General features: G+C 43.3%; 1 protein-coding gene across 1 annotated transcript in view; it reads right to left on the bottom strand.

Annotated features, from left to right (window-relative positions):
- Positions 1 to 23,255, bottom strand: part of CA8 (carbonic anhydrase 8 (inactive)) — a 698,424-nt gene that overhangs the window by 109,791 nt on the left and 565,378 nt on the right. The window contains exon 8 of the mRNA XM_078685647.1: positions 11,508 to 11,666. Within this exon, the coding sequence (XP_078541773.1) occupies positions 11,532 to 11,666 (135 nt within the window). The 3' untranslated portion in view covers positions 11,508 to 11,531. The remainder of the gene's footprint in view (positions 1 to 11,507; positions 11,667 to 23,255) is intronic.

Here is a 23,255-nt window from a genome sequence, read left to right as displayed (position 1 = left end):
CTTTTCTCTCCACATCTCATCCATCTGCATATCTAATCATCTTCAGCAGGCAGCCTCCTTTCACTGCTTCCCAAAAGCACTTCCTTGTATCTCCTTCAATTCACAACTAAAAACACAATGCACTGACTTACCTTTAAGCACTGTATTTTCATTTACTTTTACCTTCTCAGTATTTGGGCAACTGGGTATCTCCTATGCAAAAAGTTACATACAATCACAATTGCAACTGGAGTAAGTGACCATTGCTCTGTTTGTTCAGCTGAGAGGCCAAAGATTGGAGGACCAAGTATACTTAACACCTTGGTGACTCACTGACTGGCATTGCGAGAAATTTGCACTGCATTCAGCCTTTTCTCATTTTACCTCACAGTTTATATCACATTAAACTTTAGGTCAGCATATTTTCCCATTTTTATAAAATTCAATGAACCAGAAATATTATTGTCAGTCATGTAAACCCTCACAGTGGATATACCACGGTTTAATAATCAAGTGACACGTATTCCTAAACAGACTATTATACTAGAATTCAGCTGCACAGAAAAAATCAAGAAACTTTTTTTTTGCAAATATCACAGAATTATCACAAACTATGCTCCGCAATTGTAAAAAGAAAAGGATTCTTTTGCCCTAAAAATTGATCATTCAACATATATTAATGATATATTGCCTGTAAACCCAATAAAGCATCCCATGCTTTGATCATGTTCCCATTTATATGCATTTCATTAGTACGAAAGGAGTTGTTGTAGCCAGGATTAGCAGTACAAAATTAAATGTTATTATGCACATTCAAACTTCATCTTCTCTGCCAGCGCATACATATGAAAGATGTGAACATACGTACATAAAAGCTAGGACAATGGATAAACAGAAATGCAATAAAAGGATAGAGTTTGATGAAAACATTGGCATGAACAAGTAAGTCCCTTTGAATGGCAAACTGATGACCCTAAGCTTTCATTGAGGTTTTCTCCACGTTTGTAAGTTAAATACTCTGTCCTTGCAGCCCTACTTTATGTGGCCCTGCACTATTGTTACAACATGTGTAAATAAAGTGGTACCAGAAGCACCGCTCATTAGAGTTGTGCATATGAGTAATCTTTTGCACTGAGACTGTGATGGAGGGTGCCAAAACGGAGGGGAATTACCCGACTACAGGCATGGTTTTCTAGGGTAGTAAGATCCCTCTCGACACTGTGTCCCACTCCCTGGGTAGTTCGGGCATGCAGCAGGGAAGTGGGTGGACAAGTGCCGCAGAGCGTCCTGATACCTGCGCCTCGAGGATTACACGTGACGCCATTGACTACGTTTTGTAAATGTCTCTTCAATAACCTAAGGTGACTTCTTTAGGTCTTCAGTAATGCCTGGTCAGCATGTCGTTGTATATATAGGTATACACAGTCCTACGGTCATCATGCGCATTCAAAGATCAGCTTCTGCGATATAGCATATATGATGCATTGGGTGCATAGGCTGATACGCAGTGCCTTTTGTAAAAGAGGACTCCTGTCAGTGTGCTCTGCCTCTGCTGAGGGCTAAAACAAGGTTGAGGCTCGCTCCGATGCTGGAGCGGGGTAGATATAGTAGCAAATCCACCATAATTGCACAATTAATTAAAACCACTGCAATCATAATTAGAAAAGTAAATAGAATCTGGAATAAAATAGGCAAGTCTTCATTAACTTACAATAATTAAAAGGAGATAAGCAAATATAAATGTCAATAAAAAACGTTCACAATTGGAGCACAAAGCTAAAATTTGATGAGAGCAATTTAAAAGCTTTCTTAATACTAAGGCCCTACATTTTAAAATGCACCCAGTTGATTGCAGGTCAGTGCCATCAAACAAGCTAGATACAACGGCATCCATTTGTTTCCTAATTTTCAAACGTAAAATAAATGGTATTAATTTCCTCGATGGTCGAGGCAAATTCTGACAAATGCACACAATGTTCCTCGTCGCCTGAGAAGCAAATATGACCTTGTGTGTCTTCCTCGACATGTACTCGACTATAGCAAAAACTCAGTGTAGGGAATGAACGAACCAAATCCAATTCTTCTCACTAGTTTGCACTTCCGTTCAAAACACATGGGATGGTGCAAATACTTCGGTGTGCTTTAGAAGTGTATATGCTAAGATTCCTCCACACAATTTTTTTTTTAATTCAGTCCTAATAGAGGGCTTCAAAGAGCTGCAGGTCGCAAATCGACATCAAAGCAGGCAGCTTACAGCCTGATTCATCAAGCTAAATTGCACTTGCAATGGGCAAGATTATCAGAATATTGCCTTTTGAGAGTGCAATTTTTGCATTTGGGATTCATCATCCCAAATGCAAAATTCGCTATTAAAGAATTCGCACATTTGCGAAGAATTGCATTTAAGGAATCTCTATTTGAGATTCCTTAAATGCAATTCATGAATCATTTTAAAATTGCGAAATAGCAATTTTGGGCCGCTATTTCCCGAGAGGTCCGACCTTGTGGTAAATAGCAAAAACTTAGAAAAATGCATTTAAATGCATTTTTCTAAGTTGCATGTTACACACACACATGTCCTTTGGACATGTGTGTGCGCAACACCAATGTAGATTGCATTGCAGGGGTGCTACAGGGTGTCCTTTGGACACCCCTGCACCCTTGAAATCGCATCCTTATTTGCGATTAGCAAATTGCTAATCGCAAATAAGGAATAACTCCCCATTCATTCCTATGGGCCTGTAGGCCCATAGGAATGGATGGGGAGTTATTCCTTAAGGAACATGTAGGAATCGCAATATTTTTTGCAATTCCTACATGAATCCCGTTTTGCAAGTCCTTAATAGCGATTCCTTATGATTCGCTATTAGGGGCTCGCAAAACGGGAGATTGATGAATCAGGCTGCTAATCCCTTGCCACTGCAACAAGGGGCAGATGTATCAAGCCTTTTGCGAATCACAAAGGCCGAAATAGTCGCAAACGGTCTTTTTGCATGTTTTGGCATGCATCAAAAATTCGCAAAATAAGGAATCGCCAAAATTTGCAATTCCTTATTTTGCCATAGCATTTAAGGAATCGCAGAATTAGCGATTCCTTAAATGCTATGTATGTAGCATTTTTTAATTGCGAATTTTGTTTAAGAAATCGCAAATTAACACCAACTTGTAGTTGATGTTAATTTGCGAATTCTTTTAAAAATGCACAATTTGGCATTTTTGAAGGTGGCATGTGACGCACACACATGCCCATAGGGCATGTATGTGCGCCATATGCACACACATGTACATTTCAGGGGTGCAGCAGGGTGTCTTAGAGACACCCCTGCACCCTTGAAATAATTCTCAAATTGCGATTAGCAAATTGCGAATTCGCAATTTGAGAATTATTTCACAATCATTCCTATGGGCCTCCTGACCCATAGGAGTAAATGGGAAATGATTCCTTATTTGGGAATTCGCAAAATGCGAATTCGCAAATAAAGAAGATTAAGGAATCGCAAAAAATTTGTGATTTTTTACATACATTCCATTTTGCTAATTCTAAATAGCGATTCGCAAAGAAACCGCTATTTAGGATTCGCAAAATGGAATCTTGATACATTTGCCCCTAACTTTAAATGTGCATCCTATTTAGGATGAGCAACAGTCTCAAAAGCGAAGGGTCAGCCGCATAACTGGCAATGAATTACTGAAGCCATTTTATAGAGTCGCTGATCTATAACGGTATTAGTGACAAGATGGACTCCTGAGGGACCACTTAGGCAGGGCCGGCCCTAGGCATGGGCAGTGTGGGCAGGCCCAGGGCCCCGCGCCCAGCCGACCAACAAGGGGCCTCGCACTTCTAAAGCTCCTGCCTTGGGCCGCACAGCTGTAATGTAGAGGTGCGAGACCCCAGGCCTCGCAATCATGTGCGTACGCCTCTGGAAATATTAAGTGCAGGGACGCACTTCCCTGGGCCTCGCCACACTGCCATGACTGCGTGGGAGGCACAAGGGTAGGGGCCTCACCCCCTGGGCCTCGCAGCTCTACAACTTAAGTAGTATGCTCGGGGAACAAAGGACCTCTCCCAGGCTAATCAGCTCCTGTGATTGGGGATCATGTCTCACGCTGCCCATACAAAGACACTGCAGGACACCCTAAATCGCGCACTTTCAACCCTTCAAAAGACAAGCGCCTCTCTTTCAGCCCTTGAGGAGCTGTGAAAGAGGTGCTTGTGGACAGCAGACAGGGACGCAGTGCAGCACACGAGGGGTCCCGTGCAAGGCAACTATCTTAGAGCCTTTAGTCACCAGGATGCAAACAGCCTTAAATGAGCACATGAAAGCTATTCAAAGGACCTGTATGCCTGTAAGGTTATTTCAAAGGGCTGTCACAAGGTCAAATCACTAAAAAATAACAAAGAACAAACAGTTGATTAAATTAGTAGAGCCAGAGCCAGGACTGTGACACACTTCTACTGTTGTAAAGGCAATGCACAGGCCCACTGTAATTATGCAGCAGAGGACAGCCAAATTATGCGGCAGGGTTCAATAAATTATGTGGTAAAAATGTATGCAATGTAATGCAGTATATTTGATCATAGTATTACTTAATCCTTCATTGTATGCTTATTAACACTGTCGGTGCACAGTCTGCCTCCATTAGTATCAATTCAACACCCAAACATAGTAACAAGAAAACAATAGGGGACCAGTGAACCTTTGACATGGGCCTTTCATTGGATGGCAACACGTTGCTGGGTTTTTAGTAACTTTTGAACTTTTAGAGCAAGTAACATTTTTTATGGTTAAAATCTGTAGATTATGGAGCAGATGATCGATTATGTGGCAAATGTTGCAAATCCATAATTATGGGAAAACCACCCTGGCCGCACAATTGCTTAGTTTCAGTGGCCCTGGCTATACATTTACCACTTTATTGCATTTAGGTGAATATACCATGTGACTGGGCACTTCTCTCCCAGGTAATATTTAAGGCCCGATTGCGACTTTGGCGTTCCTCCTGTGGAGCGCCACACCAGTGCTCCATGGTAGGACCGCCAAAGCCGTCCCCACATTGCCTGCCGGATTATGACTATAATCCTTGGCAGGCGGATGTGCTGCAGCGGTGTCTTAAAAAAAGGCACCGCCATGGGACTGCCGCTGTACATTCCTGCAGGTAAGGAATGCTCCATGTCATTAATTCCGTCCCGTGCAGGAACTGGGGGTGCAAAGATACAGGGCGGCAGAACGTGCCCCTCCAGCACTCACCCCCATGCACAGAGACACCAGGGGGCCCTGTTAGGGCCCTGTTTGTTGCCTCACCACCACTCTTTTTAATGCAGTCTCACCCCAATGAAATGGATGGCGGTGAGGCAAATCATAATATGCTCGGCGGTGCTGCCGCAACGCCAATATATTGCAGCCTCTGTCAGGTTGCAGCTGTACTGTGGCAGTCCAACTGCCTAAGTCATGATACGGCGGGTAGACTGCTGTAGTCATAATCAGGACCGTAGTCCATGTTGTAATCATACGCTTTCTAGCAGTTTTTAAATGGGGTCAAAATACTCCCAGTGTTGCCAAAAAAGGAGCACAGCAATAATTTAAGAAAAGTGATTGCCCAAGAACACTGAATTTGTTCAGGTGAGAGGCCGGGGTTAAAAAATGTGGCCCCTCGTTCCACATTTACAGCTAGTCCACTGGTCAAGGGGGTGCCCTTCTCAGTGAAATGTCATTCTAGTTATAGTGTTTATTTCCATCATATTTAGTTGAAATGGTAAAGCTGAGATTAGATGTCAAATAACACAGTTCCCTGGCTAAAACATACCCACTGGAGAAGGTCCTGTGGTGGATGTTACTACTAGACACTGCTAGAAACTGATATTTGCTACTGGTGTTTAAAAGCTTAAGCACTTCATTCCATATGAATACCAGTGTTCATTTTCTAAACGTGTCACTCAAAGTTTCCAATAGTGAGTAGTTAAGGCTTAGTCCAGGGCGTGGTAATAGGATCCAAAAATCACATACGGTATGAATAGCAATCCCAATCAATAAACTCAGCCTCCAGCTGAATTATTTTAAGGTGGTTTGTGGCAGAGGCAGAGATTTAAAATGAAGTTCCAAAAATCTTCTATGTGACTTTGCAGTACCTCTGCTACACAAGAAACGGATGTCTCAGCAAACACAATGTGTCTCAAAAGGCACCCGGTGAAAGCAAAATTGGAAATTGGCCACCCTACTATGGCCTCACAGTGCTAGACCATGCCTGTGAGCTCCAGGGGACTGGCCCCCTTCTCCTGGGACTCAGTGATGGGTCATATCTATGTGGCCCAGGAATGGAGACTCTTCTCCTCTGAGACTTGCAGCTAGACTAGACCATTGATGAGAGGCCCAAGTCCATGGGGCCGCCTCTCATGGGCCTTGCAACACCAGCCAGTAGATTTGAGGACTAGGGGATGGGACCCACCATGGAGATGGGACCACCCTCCCCTTGGCCTAGCAGTGCTAGACCACTGCTGGGGACATAGTGGAGTGGGACCACCCCCCCTTGGCCTCACAACACTAGATCATAGATGTGAGGCCCAGGGGAAAGCTCCTACGCACTCTCCTGCTCCTTACAGCTCTGGATCATGGGGAATGTGCAGCAGAGAAAACCCCCATTAACTTGGCTTGCAGTGACAGACCATTGTTGCGAGATGCAGGGAAGAGGCCGCCATTACACTGGACTCCGCTCACCTGGGCCCCGTTGCTCTAGACCGTGGTTGAGAGGCCCAAGGCTGGTGGGGTTGGGAGGGGGCACTCTAGGGTGCGAAGCCATGGTTCAGTGCAGTAAGGCCCAAGGGAGTTGGGCACTGGAGTCCAGGGTGCTTTGGACCATATTTACCAGAATTATGGATGTTGTATATCCATCTTAGGGATCGGGCGGGGTGGGGGGATGAGAGAGGCCCATTTACCTTGCAGTAACCATGATCCATGGCACCATTGCCCACCCACTCACCTACACCTCACAGCCATGGTCCAGCGCTGCAAGTCAGGAGAGGCCTTTACTCCCCTGGACATCACAGCCATGGTCCAGTCTAGGGAGGCCCACCAAAAGAGGAAGGCAGGTTGCTGGATTGCTCTGCTTGTCTTTTAGATGTTTGCACAGCATACTGTAGAGAGTTCCTGCAGGATATCAAACGTTTAACCCTTTTTGCTTGCCAAGGAACTGATTTAGACAAGTAGTCCAATCAATATGCTGTAAAAAACAAACAGTGTAGCCGGTAAGCCTGGAGCAACATAGCCTAGTGGCATTGTCTTAACAATGGCTTTCCTTTACAGCGGTGCAAGAGGGCAGCATTTACTAACATGGTAACTGGGATGGAGTACCTGCACCAAAGGAAGTGCCCTACACCGGCCACTTTATTAAACATTTTCACCTTTGGGTTGCTAAAATTGAGGAATGTAAACAGTGGGAATGAATCACCCCAGAACGAGCAGCACTCACCATAACATCTTTGAGATAATGACCAGTCAGCCCATGAGAGAATGACATTTAAGAAGTTAAAGGTACAGGAAGAACAGGATTTGGCCAAGATCAAACAATTTGGTCAAGTAGGAGAACCAAGATAGCTTGTTTGAAGACTGATAACTTTTCAGTATTCTTTATGTGTTAAAGAGAATAGGAGTCTGATTTAGGACAGGGTGTCATGGAATGAAAACCTCAAAATGATATTTGGTAACCTCCATATATACATCATCTTGGTGAAACCACAAGCACGCTTAGAGTCCTGCAAAGTAATGATGGAAAGCTGACTTCTGTCCCAGTTGGATGCCAAGGGATAGGTTGGGTGGAGCATGTTCTTCACTTTTAGAAGTTAGGGATTGATTCTTGTCATCAAGGGATCCCAGCCATTACCCGATGCTGCAACTGCTAGAGGAGGAAGGGCCCTCCCCTATGGTGTGCTGTGCTGGACCATGGTGGGTACGGTTCAGAAATAGGCTGTCTCTTGTGTGGGCCTCACAGACATTGTCAAGCGCAGCTTGACTTGAGGGGCCCATTCCCAGTCCTATATAAATACAGCATGCACATATATGTATCTAATGCACTAATCTGGAAACAAATTGTTAACATCTGATTGAACTTATACGTTTTGGAGAGACTTAGGCTAAAACTTTCCATCCTGTGTGACTTACATAATGTATGTCCAGTTAATTGAAATGTAAAATATGTGCTTATTCTAATAGTGTTAATATTTATGTTATTGTTTTACTGATATTCTCACCAAGAAAGGCGCTTCCTGCAAAGTCGCTTAAAAATAAACAGTTGATGGCACTTCCTGTGATGTCATGTTCTGTGATTTCACGCTGTATGTAAATTAGGGGGGCCTCACACATTTCCTTTCTGCCCGGGGCCCCAAAAGTCCTAGGACCGGCCCTGCACTTAGGGACCACTTGTAGCAGGGATGGGGTTGAGGCTCAGAGATATGGTTGATAAGAGAGTGGAGGGGTGGTCAATAGAGCCTGAAAGGTGAAGAGAAGGTACGACAGTTAGAGATATATGTTGAAGAAGTACGCACTAAAACTGCAGTACCTGGGCTTCCTTAATGCAGGCTATTTATTTTAATGAGGGGCATAATCTGCATGCATTCTCGGCAGTGAGCTGCTTCAACACACAGCGAGCGAATACATACATCTTAGTTGAGGCAAGCAATGCGTGGAGAAGGTTTCCTTCGGAATCACTTGACAGGCAGCCTCCGATCAATGTGCCAATGTTATTTAATAATGAGGCACACCTTCCACGAAGCACATGAGTGACTCACCATCTGCATGGAACTTGTGATCAACAGCTCGGCACTCAGTCACACCACGTGACTCCTGTGCCAATCTAGACGCTGCTCCCTTGCTGTTTATGTTAGCAAACAGCATGAGAGGAGCATGAGGATTGGCTCAGTTAGGCACTGCCAGCGCTCCTTAGGAAGCTTGGAGACCGTGGCAGCACTCACCAGCGCTCCTACATTGCGCAGGTTGGTGAAGATTCAAGTGCACATGCCGGGCTGGTCAAAGCGAGTCACCGATCTATCCTGACATGCGCAATTCACCCGAAGGATTCGAGCAGCTGACCTGTAAATCATCCAAGCTCCCCACTCCCGCCCACCACGTGACGTCTCCTGTAATAAAAGGCAAACTTTGGCTGATAATGCTGTGCACTACAGCTAAAAAACTGGGGAAAAGGAATCAACACGATTTTTAAACAGTTTCCTACCATCCAGGGGCAACAAAACAAACAGGGGGCTGATGCCCCCATGCCTCAGTAAAGAAACCGCCGCTGATATATATATTTATATGTTTAAAGATAATATATATATTATATTATATTATATTATATTACATTATATTATATTATATTATATTATATTATATTATATTATATTATATTATATTATATTATATTATATTATATTATATTATATTATATTATATTATCTACTGGAAGTCACTAGTTCTAGTTAGGAACTAGTTTCCATAGGAAAAGGGTTTTCTGACTTGCCTATATCTTTGGCGCCAGTTGACGAATCTTTGCAAAAAGTTCCCAAAAAGTGTCAAGTTGAGGCTTGTTGTGCATGGAAAGTTTTGGGGTGATCCGTCAAGCGGGGGCTTAGAAATGTTTACCATGGTAATTTCCATAGAGACTACAGCCTGAACTGCTGGATGGAATTACCAAATATGGCAGAAAGGTAGCTTTTGGTCTAGAATGCGCCATTTTCATTATTTGGTGTAAATCTTTTCAGAAGTTTTCGAGACATTAATAAAACCAAAATTTGTATACCTATGGTTGCAACTAAATTGCAACAATTACACAACAATCTGAAATTTTGTACGCCAACAGGAATGCCATGATTGGCCGGCAGCAAAATGAGCAGAAGGTTAGCAGCTGCCATGTTAAGTAACAGGACGCGGTAACGGGGCCTGAAAATAAAAAACAAAAGTGCTATAAGGGGTTTGGGTAAAGGTTCCCTGATCCCATGAATGGAATGTAGGGGTGTTTGTGTGACACCTTATGCATTTAAAACATTGAAAAGTTGTTTTACCCCATCGTGCGATATTCGCAAATGCACCGTGATGCTCAGCGCTGCTCCTAAGTAACGTCATCAGCTATTTGTGAATAGCACTTAAATAAAGAAATTCACTCAAACACCCACTCATAGACTAACTCAGAGACTCATACACCTCCTCACAGACCCACTCAGGCACTTATACACCCACTAACAGACCCACTCAGAGACTCATGCACCAGCTCACAGATCGTCTCAGAGACACATGAACCCACTCACAGATCCACTCAGACACTCACACACCCACTCAGAGACTCATGTACCCACTTACAGACCTACTCTGACACTCTCACACCCACTCTCAAATCCACTAAGGCACTCATGCACACACTCACAGAACCACTCAGACACTCATGTACCCACTCACAGTCCCACTCAGACATGTACACCCACTCACGTACCCACTCAGACACTAATGCACCCACTTACGGAACCAGTTTTACTCTCTCACATCCACTCCCAGACTTACTCAAAGACTCATGCACTGATTCAGTGACCCACTCAGACAATCATGTACTGACAAGCTGGTTCACACACACATAGAGGCGCTCACAGACCCTCTCAGACACTCTCACACCCACTCATAGACTCACTAAGACACTGATGCACCCATTCACATGCACCAAGTCAAAGACCCACTCAGACAGTCACATACCTACTACCAGACCCTCTAATAGACTCATACACCCACTCACAGAACCACTGAGGCACTCATGTACCCACTCATAGTCACATTCAGACACTCATGCACCCACTCACAGATCTACTTAGACACACTCACACTTTTGAGACAAAATCCTAGTCGTAAAGTTAGGATTTTGTCTCAGTTAAACTTGTTTGTATTAAATTTAATTTAAGTCCAAAATTTAAGATTAACTGAGACAAACTTCTAACTTTAGTATTCCTAAATGCCTTTTGTGAATACCGAAAGACGTAAAGTTAGGATTTTGTCTCAGATTACTTTTTTGAATCGGGCCCTGTGATTTTGCGTCCTGAAAAACAAGGCCACTGTTAACTTGTGGTAGCCATAGCGTCCTGGAGATGTCCATGTGCCATTATCTAAAGAGACCCTCAGATTATCTGGAGGACAATGCTATCTCCTGAGGCAGAAGCTATGGGGATTTTTTGTTTGTTTCCTTCTTGCAAGTTATCAGTCAGGATTATGCAGGACCATGTCCACGAGTGAACTAACATTTGGGAGATTTTCTTTTGAGCTCTGGGATAATCAGATAGTGTTGGGCAGCCTGTGAGCAAGGAGATCGGATGATTATTTAGGACAAAAGAACAGCACATAGTGCAGGGCTGGCATGTCTCGGGTAGATATTAGGCCATTAGGACAATCTTTAGGTTCTGTCAGCAAAAGAGAATGAGCATTTTAAAAAACAACCTGCATTTATCAGTTCCATGAAATTTGGTTCTCTTTATTATTAAATACATTTCATTGAAAGATTCAAACCTGTTGGGATGCTGAAACCCACTGCTACTGGAAGGCTGCCCTGATGATCCTATCACTAAGAGGCTGAGTTGGTCTAAAGTTATCTCCGAGGATCCCGTCACAACCTTCTTGAAGTTCTGCTCCTTTACAATGGGTCCTCAGTCTTCGGAACTCCTCAATCTGAAACAATGAAAACAAAACTTCTCAGCAGCTTTGCCATCCTAAATGAACAGTTCAGAAGCCCAGAAAAATGCTCAGATGCCTAATCATGAAAGAGTGGGGTGAGGCTTTGATGTTGGTAAATTGCGAGGGTCTGTTGCTTCTGTTACAGCTCACAAAAACAATCTTAGAGGTAAAATGATGACCAGAGTTAAAAGGCCTGATAAACCCTTATTAGATTTTGTACATATCAGCAGCAATTGCTCAATGAGAATAATATTCATTAGAAACAAGTTCTGTTTGCTGCCCCTCTAGCATGTTAGACGTGACAGGAAAAATTATAACATGATAGGTGCTACATGGCACTGATATGAGTATGTAATGGAAAGATGCTGACTCAAGACATCAGTGAATAGGGCACCGAAATCTGCAGCAAGCGCTTACACGTCTTCAGGTCTCATTTCAAGTGCTCCGGTAATGTCGATGTGGCCAGCAAGGGGATTTACATGAAAAGCCCCTTTGGGATTATAAAATCCATAGTAACTCCGCAGATTGAAAGTATTTCATCCTGATAGGTTAAGCCCCAAAATCTCATAATCAGACGAACTCCCCCCCCCCCCCCCCGCCCCCCCGCCCCGTCCCACAGAATTACCAATGGCAAAAGGGCCCTGAATTAGAGCAGGGACAATCCTTTTCTCTGTATTCATGTTCTTGTAGGTTTAAATTTCCTATTGACTAGTTTCATAATATCTAGATTGGCTTCTGCCATTTGTTAAAGCTGCACACAGTAGTAAATGGAATCTGGCTTTACACACCTCCCCACCTCAGTGTGCATGCCTCTGAAGAAACTTTGGGGCATATTACCAACAACTAGCGATCATTTTTGTCTCTAACTTGTTTAGAGACAAAAATTATCGCCGCACATCGGCGATTTTTATCGCAGATAAACCTTGCTATTAGCAAGGTTTATCGCAAATGCGATAAAAAACGGCCGCAATGCATGAATATCGCTGAAAAGTCAGCGATATTCATGCATTATCGAGCAAATGCTCTTGCCATGTTATCCACCTCCCATTGATAACATGGTGAAGAACTGCTCAGGGCAGGTGTTAGCTTTTGGAGATATTCGCGCTTAGCGCGAATATCTCCAAAAGTTGGTAATAGGAGATAGCGATGTTAGCGACTGTTTCCAGTCGCTAACATCTTGGCACGCCCACTTTGCATGTCATTAGTGATAAATATCACTGACATGCAAAGCGGGGCCCAAGATGGTCGCTATCTCCTATTAGCTGTCACTAACTGGTGTTAGCGACAGCTTGGTAATAGGGAGATAATTTTATCTCCGCTTTCTTGGCTTTTAAAGCCAAAAAAGCGGAGATAAACCCCTTGATAATATACCCCTTTATTTTACAATAGCAGTTTTACTGTCATGAGGTCAAGTCCTGTGGAAGTTCAAATTAGGCTTCAACCAACGTTTGATTGTGTGGATATGCAGAACTTTAAAAATAATAAAAAATACATGTGGATTAATTTGCATTCCATGCTGAAAGCATTAACAATACACACTGCTAGACTTTATTTCATTAGTTCTGAATGCTCAGGCATCCTGTAATAAGATGGCTGACTGACTTAAAACTGAATGTACCTTACATAAGCCTGGCTTTTTACTGACTGCAACCTCATTCTCTTTGATTTAGTGTCACAACATTCTGTACACGGGAACAGAACATTCAGATGTTAAGTTATCACCATCACCTATAACAACTTCCTCTCTCTAAAAAATCTCAGCTTCTAAAACCATGCTTCTTTTGAATATGTATAGGTACAATACTCCTGCAGCTAAGAACTGCTGGCCCAGTCTCCTGATTAATCCACAAAAGTGGACTTCACCTTTGCCCTTCTACCTACCAATTATTACCAGCCCTTATTAGGAAATCCACCTGTCCTCAACCAACACAATACTTCAAGCAAATATACATGCACTGGGGAAGCAACCTGATGCTACGAATCTGGGACCCTACATGGACCCCTAGACCTGGATCAACTTGTATCCTGTCTCTCACAAAATCGTGGATACTGTCTCAGCATCATAAACAAAAGTGTTGATACGATTAACTACGATAAGATGATTTATGTCACTGGTTGTATTGCCAGACAAACCTGTTCACAATCACACTCCTCTGCACAACTTGAAAATAGTCAGGTTATGTTCCTACCATCAAATAAAAATAAGCATATTCAAGGTGGCGTTCTCTAACCTCTGACAAGTGCAACACATCGCTGGGGTTCCTTATGTTCACATATAGAAGGGACGTGACCCAGCAATTTGAGATGGAATGTCTCTTTCAGGGCAGGTTAAACACTGAAGTGCATTTGATAAGCTCTTGACTCTAATGTCACACAGAGTAAAGCAATAACGAGTTTGCCTGAGCGGAGCCCAAGGAGTGAATCTGTGGAATTCACCAAAATACTCTGTCGGAGTAACTTGAAACTAGGGAATGATTTAAAAGTGTTTCACAGAACGTAAGCTCTATAGTATAAAACATGCCAGCGGCAGGGGCGGCAGGTGGATTTTGAAAGTAGTGGGGCAAAAAATTGTATCCCACTATAATGAGCGAGTGAAGCGAGCGAGCCCGAACTGCAAAAGGAGGGTGCAGGTTTTTTTTCCCTGCAAGACATTTTTTGAATAAATGAGTTCAAATGGTGGCTTTTACACCACATATTTACTGCAAATTATTTCAAACACAGGTCCAAATATAACATTTTAAAGCACAAGTGAGAAGAAAACATTAGAAACATATAAAAAATGTGCCCAATCCTCTAACTGGTCTCCTTGGAAAATCACACCCAACCAAGCACACACAACCAATGGAAACAGGCCCTCTAAACTTTTTCTACCTGTAACAGTCTAAAATCCAATTATTTAAGTACATGAAGGGTCTATTCCATTCGTGGATTAAAGACTTTACCCCTTTACGCCCACAGCCACCTCACCTGCCTTGCTCCAATATGACCAATCCTCTCTTGCCCCTTCGCGTAAAGCTGTCTTGGCCCTCTCCCTCCCTTCCCACCCCAGTTAAAGCTCTTTGACCCCTTCTTCTAACCCCGTATCTGCCTTGAACTCTCCTGCCGGGGGCCACCGGCTATAGAGAGCTGCTGCTGGTTGCATTTCTCTAATACCAGACTCCTGATGGCCTTGTGCAATGTTCCTTTGCTTAGGTGGAATTGGAGCTCCTCTCAAGTGACTGACAACCACATTTTCTTACTGCACCCTAGGAGCCGAAGACACCCTGTGGTATTTTCATGATCTCCACAGAAGCACTGCAAATCCTGTATCAGCACAGCCAGTTTCCAGTTGAGTGGACGACAGGTCTTGTCGTAATTTGTCAGCGATCGGGTTAGCATTTGCTTCAGCTACACAAACGTTCCTTATTAGCTTGACCATGTTTGCTGAGGCCATTTTGTATTCCTGGCTTCCATTTTGAGTGAACGCGCTGCCTCATGGTCAGCATGCCCTTTTGTCCTTTCTCTTTACCGATGACCATTTAATTTGCCCAGCAACTGGCTATTTTTAGCAATGGTCAAGCTTGCGCATGCGTATTCGAGCATTCAAGGTTAATGATCGGTCACTGCTTAGGAATGTTCTCCAAACTGACCAGTGGTGCTAAACTCCTCCCACAAGTTGGCTGTGTTCCAAAAATGCCCTTAAATGTACCTAAATTGTGTAAAGTGTATACCGCCTACATTTTTTAATTCTTGTTAAACTGTATAGAAGAAGCCACGCACCGATGTTCGGGGTGATACTTCTTGCATTACTGAAGGGCGCTGTAGGACTGTACCACCACCCCATGGGGTCTTAATAAACTTGTCTTTTGCATTTCCAGTTTCCGTGCCAACTTCCATTCTACGGTGTCGAGAGTTTTTGCAGAATATGTAGATCTGTCGAAACCCAATACCACATATTGGCGACCACGAGGGGACTCATCGGCGACTCGGATGCCCTAAGGAGTGGTCGCGACAAAGGATTGGAAACTCGCCATGGACACGTACGCTGCCAATGAGTGACTCGAGTCTTGGCACCCACGGTGTTTTTTCCTTTCCTTCCGACCTGACCTTCAAGGTGGCGCCAGTCCTCGACTGAGATCCTGATCGATTGGGTTGTCATGCAGTGACCGTTTGGCCGATTCGATTTAGGAACTTGGCAGTTGGGACCTGGACATTTGAGAATATTTGGTAAGCTTTTGATTGGTAAGGTAGTCTACTGACACTTACTGAGGCTTTTTGGATTTGTTTGAGTTAGCTAACAATTGGATCCATGATTTGGATTATATGTGGAGTGCACCTCACATAGGCAGGTAATGCGGAGATATTTCTCTGACTTTGTATTTGTTTGAACGGCACGCCATGTGTAAAACATATTAAGTGCCATTTTATGTAATATCGCGTTTTTCGTGATATATTTGACATGCCTGTTTTCAGCACACTTCGAGGAATGTGCTGTCTTGGAAAGGGTACCAGTTATCGATTAAATTAGTCACAGCCGGCTCCCCCGGAGGGGACACCTAATCGTGAAATGTACATAAAATTTGGCCTTCCCCCCATTATGTATATACATTATGGCACAAATACACGAAAACTGATCATGAATTGCAATGGCCACTACATAGGTCGTTTGATTTACAAAAGGTTCAATATGTGGAGCAGTGTTTGTTTCAGCGCAGGTCTAGACAGGATATGTTTGATTGTGTGCGTATGTGGGAGAAAGCGGTGCGTGATCGAATGAAGCATGAACAAGCCTTGGCGGACAAAGAGCAACGTAAGGCTGCTCGTGATAAAACTTTACAGCTGCAGGAAAAAGACTTGCAGGAACAGAAAGAGAGGGAGATACGAGAACGTAATTTGCAAGTTAATGGTCAGTTTCCTATTCGACGCCCTCTTTATCCTTTCCTTACTAATGAATCTGATGATTTTTCATTGCTAGATCGTTGCCCGCCTCCGTATGTTCCGCCTACGGCCCCGGATGAGGACTCCGACAAGGATAATCAGAGGGATACTCGTTCTAGGATTAGTGTTGAACGATCTGCGGAATTACGCGGGTTGGCTCGTAAACTTAATGTTAATGTTATTACTATTTCAGCGATTGATGAACTTATGCGTAAATGGTCCGAAAAAGAACAATTGTATTTTCTGGAACATTTTGAAGATGAAGTTGTTGAACGGTTTAGAAAGTATTCATCTGATTTGGAACCTAAGGATATATCAGTTGGTCGTGATAATTTACGTTAAGGTGTTTTTGTTCTTACAGATAGTTTCTTCCAGCATTTGGTTCAGCTAAGGGATGAGACGTTAAGACTACGGGCGGCGAAAAAGACAGCGGGTTCTACTGCGTCTGGATCAACGGCTGAGTCCAAAGAGTGTCCTATCTTTGGAGCAGATAAGAATGCTACAGTTCATATTATGCCTATGCGAGAAGCTGCGCCCTTGTATGTCCCTCCTAAAGGGCAAGGTACAGATGATGATAAGTCGTCTGTGGATGCGAAGGGTTATTTCATATATAACTGGGTTTATACTCCTTGGAATAGAGCGGATGTTATGGCCCTTAAAAATGCTTTGCCTGACCCACGCAAAAATCCGCCAGCTTTCTATGAGGGAGTGAAAGGAGCTATTTCTTCGTGTGTTATGACGTTAGTTGATATTGATCTTTTCTTAGGGTTAATATTGCCTCCTGATATGTGGAGGGCGATTCGTAAGTTTGATGATCGACCGCTTTTAGGTGCAGATTGGAAGGAATTAGCACAAGCTGATTTGGATAGAGAACCCGCATGTAAGCCATGTCAACTAATTTTAGATCTCCCAGTGGCTATTTTGAATAAATTAAAAATGCTTGTTCCCCCTAAAAAGATTGATTGGACGATGTTGGCTTCTTGCAAGCAGAAGCCAGATGAATCGGTCTCTGACTTCTTTTCGCGTTTTGAGGAAGCGTTTCATGATTACAGTGGTCAATTATTAACAGAGGACACGGGCAGGCATTTGTTTGTTGATAAGTATGTGGCTAATCTCCTACCGGAGATTGCAAAGCGTTTAAAGACTAGTGAAAGTTCGTGGACCACTGCAACTCCTGCTTTTTTATTGACTATGGCTCAGTACTATGAACGACAGGAATTGGAGGCTAAGGAAATTAGTGATAAGAAAGCGAAGGATTTGAAGACGAAGGTGATGTTGGCTCAGGTTTACGCTACGCAGTTGAGAGGAAAGGATAGGGGTAGACGTGGGTCGTATGGCACGTCTTCTGCTCGTTCCGATATTTCTGAAGATCAGTGTGCATACTGTAAACAGTTTGGACATTGGCTTTCAGATTGTCCGGTGCTTCGAGAACAGCGTAATCAGCGTGGTCGAGGGAATGGAAGGTCTCGGAATAGTTATTCAGGTTCGAGGAGTGGAGCAAATGATTGTGGTAGGTTTGAAGCTAAGGGTCGTGGTCAGGCTGATCATAATACTTTTGATCGACGGAATCAGTATCAGATAGCTGAGGGTGAGTCTTCTGAGTCTCAGGATAATACGTATGCATAGGATTGCGTAGGATGGGGTGTGGAATCGGTTGAAGTACCAGTAGATCAAAGGGGTCCATATATTTCAGCGCATGTTTTGGGTTCTACTGATCAGTTTCTAGTTGATACGGGAGCTACTCGTAGCCCTCTGTCCAAACACTTGGTTCCAAGGGCTCCCCTGTCTGGCGAAACGATTACATCAATAGGGTTCGATGGAACACCTTCCCTTAGCCCATTGTCTCAGCCCCTTCCATTTCACATTAATAAGTTTACTGCCCCATGACCGTTTTTGTTGTCTCCAAATACACCAGATAATATTGTGGGACTTGATATGATTAAACATTTTCGAGCAACTATACGCTGTGCCCCTGAAGGGGTGCGGGTTATTTTGAGTGAGAATTACCCAGAAATTGAGAGATCGTGCCTCCTTCAGGAGGCCGATGCGTTAGTCTCTCTTCCAAGTACTTTGTGTGCCACTTCTGATACTGATGTAGGACAGATGGTTATCCCTCCCGTACGTATTACTATAAAGGAGGGAGTGTCTTTGCCTCGCGTACCACAGTACAAAATCTCTAGAGAAGGTGAAGTTGCCTTGACGCATATCATAAATAACTTGATTATTGCAGGAGTGGTGGAGGAAGTACCCTATAATGTTTGTAACAGCCCTATTCTTCCGATTCTAAAGAAAGACACAGACACTAAGATTTATCGTTTCATTATTGATTTGAGGGAAGTCAATAAGATAGTGGTGCCCCAATATCCCGTGGTGTCTGATATTACTACCTTACTTACTTTGGTTCCACCTACAGCCACCACCTTCTCTGTTATCGACTTGAAAAACACTTTCTTCTCGATTCCCATTCATCCCGATAGCCGATATCTTTTCGGCTTTACATTAAATACCAAATCATATAGATTTTGTCGGGTTCCTCAAGGCTACACAGAAAGCCCTAGCATTTATAGTCAGGCTTTGAAAAGGCAGCTTGATTCTTTCGAGCTACAGTCTGGTGTGGCTCTTATTCAATATGTTGATGAGATCTTGTTAGCAGCAGACACGCAGGAACAATGTGAGGGGAGTACTCTTTCCCTACTTTCTTTCCTTGCCAAGAATAATCACAAGGTTTCGAGGAAGAAGTTGCAATATTGTAGACCAAAGGTGACCTACCTCGGTCATCTTTTGTCTAAGGAGGGACGTGCATTGACATCAGATCGAGTTCAAGCAATTTTAGATACGCCAGTCCCTTGCACTCAGAAAGATGTTTGTGCTTTCATAGGTCTGACGTCCTTTTGTAGGCAGTGGATATTAGGATTTTCACACATTTTAAAACCTTTGTTAGTATTGTTGTCCAAAACTACACCGACTCCTCTTGAATGGACAGACGAATGTCAGAATGCTTTTGAACAATTGAGACAAGCCCTTTGTTCTGCACCAGTGTTAGGTACACCAGATTATACAAAGATCTTTACATTATACGTACATGAGAAGGATGGGTGTGCATTGTCAGTCTTAGTGCAGACACACGGCGATAAACAGCGACCTTGTGCGTACTTTTCAGCAGTACTTGATCCTGTAGCACAAGGATTACCTGGGTGTTTTCGAGCAGTTGCAGCAACAGCAGTGTCTATACGACAGAGTGAGGGAATAGTTTTGTCACACAAATTGTTGGTGTTAGTGCCCCATGCGGTAGATGCCTTATTGAACCAAACAAAAACACAGCATTTAAGTAGCGCTCGTTTAACAGGATACGAGCTAACGCTGTTGGCGCCACATATTACACTGAAGAGGTGCGCCACTTTGAACCCTGCTACTTTATTGCCATATCCTGTTTCTGAGCCCCAAAAGGAAGAACAACATGATTGTGTTTTTCTGACCGAAGAACCAACAAAGGGTCGTATTGACTTGCAGGATACGCCACTTCCACATGTAGATGGGGAACTGTGGGTTGATGGATCATGTTTAAAGTTGCCAGATGGTAGGACAGTGGTAGAAACAGCACGAATACCGCAAAAATCGGCCCAAGCAGCTGAATTGATAGCTCTAATGAAAGCATGTGAGCTAAGTGCTGGATTATGTTTGAATATTTACACTGATAGTCGTTATGCTTTTGGAGTAGTGCACGATTTTGGCCTATTCTGGAAGGAACGAGGGTTTCTGACTTCGCATGGAGTACAAATCATGCATGGAGAGTTGGTACGTGATCTCCTGAATGCACTATTATGTCCAAAGAAAGTAGCGATAGTCAAATGTAGTGCACATAAGAAGGTGACAGACAAAATAGGACAAGGAAATGCTTTTGCAGATCGCATAGCGAGAGATACTGCAATGTTAAAGAATGTCTATCCTATGTATGTGGTGAAATCGCAGGCTGAGCGATGGCATGATGCTAGAGAAGAAGTATTAAACATACAGAAATCAGCTTCTGAAGAAGAACTTGCAACTTGGGCAACAGAGGGAGTGTTGGATGATGAGGGCTGTTAGCGTAGTAAAGATATGGATAGATGGAAATTGCCTGCCGCTTATTTGCAAGCAATGGTTCGAATGACACATGGGCAGGCACATGTTGGAGCTCTTGCAATTACTAAATTGCTTATACAAGTTTGGGAGCATCCTGAGATTGCCAGCACGGCTAAGAGAGTAGTGCAGACCTGTCTGATATGCTTACAGTACAATCCTGCCAAAGGGACTTATACTCCTAAAGGAGGGTTCGTTCCACCGACTGCACCATTTGAAGTACTACAGATGGATTACATCCAGCTTGAGCGCTGTAGCAATCTCAAGTATGTCTTAGTGGTGGTATGTGCCTTCAGTAAATGGATAGAGGCTTACCCCACGAAAGACAATACAGCATTGACAACAGCAAGGTGTTACTCAAGGAGTACTTCCCGCGATTCGATGTTTGTAAATTTTTGTGGAATGATAATGGTCCCCACTTCGTTGGGAAAATAGTGGAGTACGTCCTGAAAGGATTGGGGATAAAGCAAAAATTCCATGCAGTATTTCACCCGCAGTCAGCAGGTTTGGTGGAGAGATATAACGCTACTTTGATGCTGAAGCTAGCAAAAATCGTGGCATCCACGTCTTTGAAATGGCCGGATGCCCTTAGCATTACTGTCTATTAGATCAGTACCACACTCCCGATCTGGCCTCACACCTTATGAAGTGGTGTTTGGAAGGCCGATGAATGTTTGGGGAGTTCCTAAGCCTCACTTAATACATGGTGTGCCTTGTATAATGATGAACGATTATTTGGCACGATTAATAAATCATTTACTTTCTATTCATCAGCAGGTTCGAGAAGCGCTTCCAGATAACGCTATTGGAGAGGCTCATGATCTCCGTCCTGGGGCCCACGTGATGATCCGATCGTTCGAGAGGTCCAGCACCTTAGAGCCGAGGTGGCGTGGCCCTGAACAAGTGTTGCTGGCGACTTGGACGGCTGTGCGAGTCACGAACAAGAAGCGGTGGGTGCATTCCACTCATTGTCGTCGTGTCTCTCCGGATCTGGTGAATCCTGCTGTGCTGTCTGATTATCGAGATATCTTGGATGCAGAAAAGAGCCCAGCCACTACGCCTAGCGAATCGGAGGGAGCCTTCCCGGAGCACACTGTTTCTGGTGCAGCGAAGTATAATCTACGATCGAGAAAAGCAGTTGTTTTGTGCGAGACTGGTTGAGTTACCGTTCTGAGGTTTGCGAAAACGGAAGCCAAGAATATCAAGGAGGGGGGATCAGTTCTGTTCAGTGTAGCGACACCCGTCTTGAATCTCGGAGAAGAAACCAGCGGCTACCTCGGAGCTCAGCACTCATTTTATTTTTAGTTTTATTTTGAATATTTTGTTTTTGAGACCATGGCACCTAATACGATGAGAAACAAGAAAATTCTTGGTGCTGTGATTTTTGTTTCTACTATAGTGATAATAGCAGTAATAGCCTGGATCGTAGAACGACTGATTCTGGCGAGAGAATATTTACTGCCTACCACTCCAATCCCATCTGAACATTTTAATTTTATTCTGCCTTATCATGAAGAGAGACATAGACAGACTTATTTGAATAACAGCTTCATTCAAATTCTACATCATACCCATAATATGACGAACACTACAAACTGTTGGGTATGTGGAATGTTGCCTGGACATCAAAAGAAAGGAGGAACTCCACTTATTCCTCTTCCGTTCTCTCATAATGGTTCTTGTAATGCTTGGTACACTCTTCTTTTACCTTGAGATGGCCAACAAAAGGTGGACTACTATTCCGACTTAATAAAGTTTGTTACAATGACAGAGATGGTTACCCACAAGTGGAAGGAACTAAATTTGAATGGGAAGAATATCGACCGGACAATGTATCTTCACCTCGTATTTTTACTAATCAAAGAACTGCAAATATGTCTAGTTTATATGTGATCACGGTTATTGATACCAAGGCTGATCTATGTGTAAGAAATAAAGGTACTTTTCCGGTAGGGAAAAGTGAGTGTACTACTACTCTAACATTTGACACACCAAATGGTATCGCCTTTGTAGCCTCACGAAATACTTACTTTATTTGTGGAAATAAGGGCTACCATGTATCATAACGATTTTGTGCTATATCATGTTTTTATATTGAATAGGGTAAAAAGGACATTAGATATTGATGATATTGACCAAACCGACACTTCTTTGCAGCAATATGTAGACTTCAATTTAGGCCTGTTTTCATTTGTAGGTGCTGCCCTAAATAGTAGAAAAATAAGACGGCTAACACGTGTTGTGGAAGCTGTTGCTAATGAAACTGCCTCTGCTTTAGGGAACTTGACTGAGGAGCTCCTGATTACTAGAATTGTAACGCTTCAGAACCAAATGGTTCTGGACGTAGTATTAGCTGATCGCGGGGGTAGTAGTTGCTGTGTATACGTCCCAGATAATTTGCGTTCTGTATATGATGCTATTTCTAAATTACACAAAATTGCTGCTGAAATCCATCCTGAAAATGGGACATGGACATTCTCAAATTGGCTCTGGACTTTGCTTAGTACCTGGGGTTGGAAACTATTGACTATTCTTTGTGTTATCATTGGA

The sequence above is a fragment of the Lissotriton helveticus genome, chromosome 4_1 (genome assembly GCF_964261635.1).
Source record: "Lissotriton helveticus chromosome 4_1, aLisHel1.1, whole genome shotgun sequence".
Lineage (NCBI taxonomy): Eukaryota > Metazoa > Chordata > Amphibia > Caudata > Salamandridae > Lissotriton > Lissotriton helveticus.
The sequence above is the reverse complement of the archived record's forward strand: the minus strand, read 5'-3'. Positions and strand labels throughout refer to the sequence as shown.